The 7305-nt window shown below is 39.5% G+C and overlaps 1 protein-coding gene across 1 annotated transcript; it reads left to right on the top strand.

Moving 5' to 3' along the window:
- The first annotated feature begins 330 nt into the window (after nucleotides 1-330).
- On the top strand, nucleotides 331-6563 carry LOC146706615 (olfactomedin). The gene is made up of 5 exons (XM_085464816.1): nucleotides 331-445; nucleotides 557-715; nucleotides 4165-4377; nucleotides 4610-4742; nucleotides 5514-6563. The coding sequence occupies exons 1-5, from the start codon at nucleotides 410-412 to the stop codon at nucleotides 6359-6361; spliced, it is 1389 nt and encodes a 462-aa protein (XP_085320942.1). The 5' UTR covers nucleotides 331-409; the 3' UTR covers nucleotides 6362-6563.
- Nucleotides 6564-7305: the final 742 nt, after the last annotated feature.

Raw genomic sequence — 7305 nt, 5'->3', positions numbered from 1 at the left:
CAAGTAGACCTCAGAAGGTTCAAATAACAACCTAATCTAAAGTATAAAACATGTTTGGGTTTGTTTGCCCAGGTGTTGAGTTTTTTCTGGCGTTATTGAGAACTGCGTGAGAAGTTTCATAAATGAGTTTGTAAACAGAGGTATAAGCAGAGGATATTGCAAAATAAAAAAAAAGATATTGCATAAAAGAAGTGAGGAAGTGTAAAACTCCTGAGTTGACGATAGCTGTTGTGAAATTCTAGAGTTTGGCCTCTTTAGAGTTTCACATCTGTGCAGATGTTTTGAAGGCTCTGAAGTAGTGACGAAAACCAAACTTGGTAGGTGTGTCCATTCAGATCTGGTGTTTTAGCGAAAAGAGAAGCAGAAAGTTGCTGGTATCAGTTCTGGCTTCATTCCTCCAACTGTAAACATGGTGCTGCTGATTCTGCTGCTGTTCACGGTCACAGTGAGTTGTACCTGACATCCTACACTTGAAAACAGAACATAAAGTTGGAATGTATACTATTTTATGAATATCTATTGTATATTACATCAGTGTTACTGTGTGTGACTGCAGAGTGATGGCCAGGCTCAGCGGGTGCTCGGCCTGAAGAAGGACGACTCATGTGTGTGTGAGGTAAACTCCACCGTGTGGTCTTTCCCTGTTGTGAAGTATGAGACTGTGTTACAGCAGGTTCATACCTGTGAAGGATCTATGAACAGCCTGGCGGAACAGGTAGGAATTCGTTTATTTTAGTGTCATCATTTCTACTTCCATTTCAGATTATTGTTGTCGGTACATTTCTTGAATGTCAGACTGAAAATGTCAATCTATTCCACCCTGACTAACAAAAATATAAATAAAATGACCCCATTCTGTTCAATGTCAAGAGTTTCCATATACATCAGTGATGCATTCTTTATAATATATATTTTGTCTTTATTCTTTCCTCTATTATTTATTAAAATAATAAAGTGTAATAAAAAACATATGACACTGGAAGGCAGGACAGAGGAGGAGGTAAATGCATCAAAGTGTGGAAAGAGAGTGTGAAGGAGCAGGGGAGTATTTCTGGATAGCATAGAATGTCTAAGTATATATATACATGTATGTGTGTGTAGAGGTGTCATTTTGCAGTATCTGTGGTGCATGGAGGATTGATTGACAAGGAATTGCGGGGAGTTAAGGGAATAATGTACATAAAAGTTGGAAGTGAGTAGCGTGATGCCTTCGACAGGCTTTGGAAGAAGCCTGAGTGTTAGCGTTTTGGCCACAGGTATGTTAACTTTTTGGAACCACAAGTGACTCTGTTTGGATGACAGTTGTGAATGTTACAGTTTTTCTCAGTTGCTTTGGTGCATTTCTCACAACAGAATTAAACTTTGCACAACAGTTAGTTCAACCTCCACAACATGTAGTCGTTTTGGCACAACCTTGTGGCGGTTTCATGTTCATTGCGTCCAAAGGCAAATGCCTTTGGACATGAAGCAGTTGAGTAAGTACAAATATCTAAAGAATGGTCACTTTTGACTTGCTATTCATCACTATCTCCTTTCTTTTATCATGAATGTCACAATTATTTATACTTGTACCGGCTGAATAGTCATTGTCCTCACAACTAATAGTCTTCATTTCATTGCTTGTGTCAGTGCACTCAAAATTGTTGAACATCTTGTCAAACACTTTGTACACCCATTTTGAAAACCCTATTTTTAAGGAGTTTCCATGAAACCCCTGCACACGTTTGTATATCTTGACGAAGCGGGATTCAATCTTGCAAAAGGCGTGAACGAAATCACATTGGAGAAATAGCCACCATTGATGTCCCAGGCCAACGAGGAGGAAATATTTCAATGTGTGCAGCAATCTCAGAAAATGGCGTTCACACCCATATTCCTCGTATTGGTGCATACAATACACAACACCGGTTGGCTTTTCTGGACGCTCTTTATAGGGACCTAATCCCACAAAATGAAAGGGATGATCCTGGTGACAATCGGACAATGTATGTAGTGGTTTGGGATAATGTTAGCTTCCATCACTCTGCTGTAGTCGGGCAGTGGTTTGCAGCACACGACAGGATACTTATGGAGTTTCTTCCTCCTTACACTCCATTCCTAAATCCAATTGAGGAGTTTTTCTCTTTCTGGAGGTGGAAGGTATATGACAGGCATCCACATACCCAAATGACCCTGCTAGCAGCTATGGATGCAGCTTGTGATGACATCACAGCAGAGTCCTGCAGAGAGTGGAGTTGACACTCCAGAAGATACTTTCCCCGATGCATCGATAGAGCTGACATTCGCTGTGATGTTGATGCAAATATGTGGGCAGACAGACGGGAGCGTCTAGATATCAATGATTGATATGCAGCAGTGTCTGTTTTTCAGTTTTGTTTTTTTGTTTCATAACCACTGGAGTGAGGTTTACTGTCTAAGTGAGTTTATGTTTGCTGTAAAATGTTTGATTTACTGTATTTCCCCAGTTTGCACAATGCTGTGAACAGTTTCAATTAAATATTATCAAGAGTGCATATGGAGTGTCTTGATTTTCCTTTACAATTTATGGTTTTCAACATGCCATGCATGCTGTCCAGACTTGACATGTCATTGGGAAGCACCTACAAAGAAATCCGTCACAATGAGAACATGTTCAAACCATTTGATTTTGTGACCAAAGGTGCTGGTGTAATGACTTGTAATTGTGACAGCCCTGACACTTTGATTGATATAAGTACTTGCTTTTGATGAATGTATTATCTGTTTTGATTAAGGGACTTGCTTTTGAAGCATTGACTACTTATTTTGAACAACTGACTTTTCTTTTTGATGAAGTGACTCACTTTTGCAAGTTATCCACCATGTTTTGCAGTTTGCACTAATTGTTTTGAGAAGAGCCTTAGTAGTGGTGCAGAGATCAATTCTGTTGTGAGAAATGCACCAAAGCAACTGAGAAAAACTGTAATAGCTTATGCTAGTAAGCTGTATTAGCAAGAAAATGTATGAGTGTACTGCTGAGACTCATGTCTCAAAAAAAAAAGTACAACCTCTGTCATAATAAAAAAAGAAATCTGGTCCTCAACCAATTATTTTAAGACAAAAATCAAATGAACTGCAACATGTCACATTACATCATTTTATTATTTATTTAACAAAAACAAAGTCAAAACGCAAAAACTAAGCACATGCCTTGACTTTATCAGCTTCATTGCGGAGGAATTTTGTCCCACTCTGTCTACAACGTTACTTCAGTTCAGACATTTATTTCTGCACAGATCTCTTGAGGTCCCACCACAACATTTCAATCAGGCTGAAGACAGGACTTTGGTGAATTACAAGACATTGATTATTTTTCTCTTTCAGCAACTCGAAGCAGCAAACCAGGCATAGTTTCCTGCTGTGCTTAGGATCATTGTATGCCCCAGTTTGGGCCAAGCTTTAGCTGCTGGACAAATGTCCTCACATCTGACTTTAGACTACTCTGCTATACAGAGAAGTTCATGGTTGACACCGCAATGCTGTGTTTGTTTTTCTCTAACTGTGGTGCTGTGGACTGTGGTCTGTCAAATGGAAAATGTTCCAGAAATCTTGTAGATTATTTGGATTTAACTTTGTAAATCTAAGCCACACTGCCATGTTATTTTTAGAGAGAAGAGGCTTTCTCCTGGCATCCCTTTCAAACAAGTCGTGCTAGTTCAATCTTTTTCTAATGGTCAGCCTCAAGTGGTCATTAGAGGAACTGCAGTTAGGCACTTAAGCACTGGCCTCAGTTTTAACCCTGAAATTTGCTGCATGAAGTAACTATTACTGTGAAAATGGTTTTATCATTGTTGTGCTTCACAGTTTTTTTTTTTTTTAGTTGTACAATATGCTATTTTTTTTTTTTACCCTAGCTAATTTAGCTAATTAAATATAATTTATTCAGGAAGATATTTTTCACATGTTCAGAACAGATAAAACACAAACAGCACTTCTTAAACACTTTTCAAGGTACACATCTGTAATCTCAATAAACAAGTCAACCAAAGCTTCCAGGCAGGTTGTGAAAACAAATTGTATTTTTATTTCACTAGTTATGAGATCGCACAAAATTGCTTGAGTTAAGCCTCTCACACGGTCTTTCTGGTCATTCAGTTATCAAGATGTGACACAGAAGTTTTTTTTATGCTTCTTTGTTCCTTGCAGCTGAATATATCCAGCCAGCGTCTCCCTCAGATCCAGGCTCAGGTTACCTCCTTGACAGCCAGGCTGGGGCCTTACAAGTACCTGCACAACCAGGGCCTGTACTCTGCTCTGTCTCTGCGCCTTCTGGGCCAGCAGCTCAGCCAGCTAGAGACAGATGTTGGTGTTGTCCACAGCCAGCTGAACAATGCACAGACAAAGAAGCTCTCCAAAGAGGTATTGTGAAACTGCAAGTGGCAACACAATGCATTAAAAAAACAAAAACAAATCTGTAATACAAGAAATATGCTACAATATATCAGTCACAAGCTAGAACAAGAAAAAATATGAAGAATGAGAAAAAATGTATTACATTCGATTAGTCATGATAAAATGAAAATAAGTAAGTCTGTTTAAAAATGAAATGTAATGGGTGTTCCCATGAATTAACCTTCTGACCGTGTGGCAGGTGGTTAAACTGCGGACACATGTGGACAGGTTAGAAACAGCTGACTTAGTTAACATGAAGGCTGTAAAGGAGAAACTGCGCTACCTAAAGAATAATGTGGAGTCCTGCAAATCAATCCCCAAAGACTTCAGAGGTATGTGTGTGCGTACACCAACTGTAAGCATACTGTGGTTAGCTATCGTCTCTAATAAAGGACAGAAAAAAATCACTTGTTGAATGTGTGTGAATGGCTGAATGAGGTTTGTAATAAGAAAGCACTGTGACTGCTCAAATACAGCAGTATATATAAATATCAGAAAAACCTGGATTCTATCTGAAGGCCACCAGATCGTGAGGCTGTGGCTCCAAAAGGTGTTCTACTTTATTTAACTTATTTAACCTCTATTAACACTTTACTGTTTATGGGCTCAGTCACCAATTTTGAATCATATTGAATACAAACTTAACTGTTTTGTATATTGTGTTTAAATGTTGAATGAAACCACACACTCATCACCAGCTTGTCAACCACAGAGTTCCTACAAGTCATTTTGCAACCAGAAGACACCCCCTGCTGGTCATTAAAGAGAATGCAGGTTTAAAACTGATGATATTAAAAATATGTTTTTCAGTCTGACAGTTTTTCCAGTGTTTTTTGCAAATATATTGCAATGCTTGTGTAGAGGGAGAAGAAAAAAGTTTCCAAAGCATGTACCCAGCCTTTTGATAACAATCTGACACTGTGTGGAAATAAAAAATCCTAATAGAGTGATTCACCTCTTTATCTGTTTTACACATACTAAAAATGTATTGACATCCAAGCATTTGGTTTTCCAGTAAATAATTCAGTCTATATAGAGGATGTTTCTTTTTTTTAATTTCTGATGTCATCACTTGGCATTCCTTCTGATTTCTCTGTTTCCAGGCCAGGACAGAAACTGCCTTAAGGGCTTGATCACCAGCATCAGTGACCCTGTAACAACCAAGCTCAGTCCTTTTGGTAAGAGCTACATCTCTGGTTCATGGGGCAAACAAGCCCAGATGGAGAACGAGGACCAGAAATACAGCTACTGGGTTCAGCCTCTGGCAACTAGCCACATCTGGGGCACCACTCTACGTGTTTACCAAAATTATGAAGATTTCATGGCCTCAACAAACCACAAAGACTTTACATTTGCCTCATCGTACAGCCACCCCAACGCCATTGAGGGTCCCAGTGCTGTGCTGTACGGTAAGGCTCTGTACTATAACTGCTACCGCTCTGCAGACGTTTGCCGGTACGACCTGGAGACCAACGAGGTCAAACGGGTGACTCTTCCAGGCACCGGTGTGGGTTTCAACAACAAGTTCCCCTATTGTTACTACGATTGCCGCCTCAATAGTGATATTGATGTAGAGGCAGATGAAACAGGACTGTGGGCTCTCTATGCCACTCTGGGTAACCATGGAAACCTTGTGATCAGCCGGTTAGTTTGGGATGGTGAGACCAAGACTCTCAACGTGACACAGACGTGGGAAACAAGGCTGTTCAAGAAGGCAGTGAGCAACGCCTTCATGGTGTGCGGTGTTATGTACGCGACTCGTTATGTTAATGAGTACCAGGAGGAGGTGTTCTACGCCTTCGACACAGCCACAGGCAAAGAAGACAACTCACTAGCAAAACGACTGGAGAAGGTAGCTACAGGAGTGGCTAGTCTGAGCTACAATCCCACCAACAAGCAGATCTACATGTACAACGATGGATACTTGCTGGCCTACCAGGCCCACTTCTGATCTTCTGATCAAACAGTTAATGAAATATGATACAGCAACAAAAAAGCAATGATTTATGATGCAAATGCTAAAGTTATATCATATAGACTATTAAGATTGTTCTTCTAACATAATGTACTTTAGTAACACTGAATGGAAACATCAGCTGAGATCATAATAAAGTCTTTGGTAACAATAAACTTAGATTGATCTTTTGCTGGCCTTATTTCACACAAAAAAATGTTTTTGTTGTTATTTGTGACACAATCACATATATATTGATTTTACTTGACAGCTTGCATCGTTTGAATAGTGAGTTTTGCTTTCTTCTTTGATCATTAACAACAAACTTCAAAAAAAGCTTGGTTCCAGCAACAACTTAAAGGGTGATAAACAGATCAAAGTCTTGTTCGTCTGCATAATGCTTTGTTCACTCTCTGTTATTATTCTCTGTGTCTGTGTTCCTCAAGCTTCGGTCCTCGAACAGATTCCTGGGATTTTGAGGGTTCTGCACATTATCTTAGTTGTTCCTAGGAGTGCACTCTGGACAGAGACCTACAGTGCTGTAGAGCCATTCTTCTAGTTTAAGAGTTACAGCTCATAATGTTCCTACTACCAATGGGACCATTTTGGACTTTACCTTTCACATCTGTTCCTGTTGTTCCTTCAGCCTCTCGTAATTCTCATTTTTCCCATGCTCCTTTTTTTCTCTCATGTTGTTGTCCTGTGGGATTGCTATATACACCTCAACTGTTGTTTTCTGCTTCTTTTCAACTACCACTATGTATGATTGGAGATGGCAAACGGGCAGATGTCTCATGTATGTGCTCTTCAAAACCTTAAGTTGTGTAGACAGTCAGTAGAAAATTGGCATAAATGATCTGAATCAAGGTGCAGTATAAAACAAACAAAAAAAAGCAACCTTATTTAGACCTGAGACTCGTGAAAAGATAGACTTGATAATG

The sequence above is a fragment of the Copadichromis virginalis genome, linkage group LG7, assembly GCF_057382275.1.
Source record: "Copadichromis virginalis isolate Kocher_CV1m ecotype Utaka linkage group LG7, C_Virginalis_male_GT1.1, whole genome shotgun sequence".
In the NCBI taxonomy this organism is placed as follows: domain Eukaryota; kingdom Metazoa; phylum Chordata; class Actinopteri; order Cichliformes; family Cichlidae; genus Copadichromis; species Copadichromis virginalis.
The sequence above is the reverse complement of the archived record's forward strand: the minus strand, read 5'-3'. Positions and strand labels throughout refer to the sequence as shown.

Excerpts from the sequence above, each read along its gene's own strand:
- LOC146706615 (XM_085464816.1), top strand. The coding sequence starts at position 410 with ATGGTGCTGCTGATTCTGCTGCTGTTCACGGTCACA. Across the intron at positions 446-556 it reads TGCTGCTGTTCACGGTCACA|AGTGATGGCCAGGCTCAGCG; the intron begins GTGAGTTGTACC and ends GTGTGACTGCAG. Across the intron at positions 4,743-5,513 it reads AATCCCCAAAGACTTCAGAG|GCCAGGACAGAAACTGCCTT; the intron begins GTATGTGTGTGC and ends CTCTGTTTCCAG.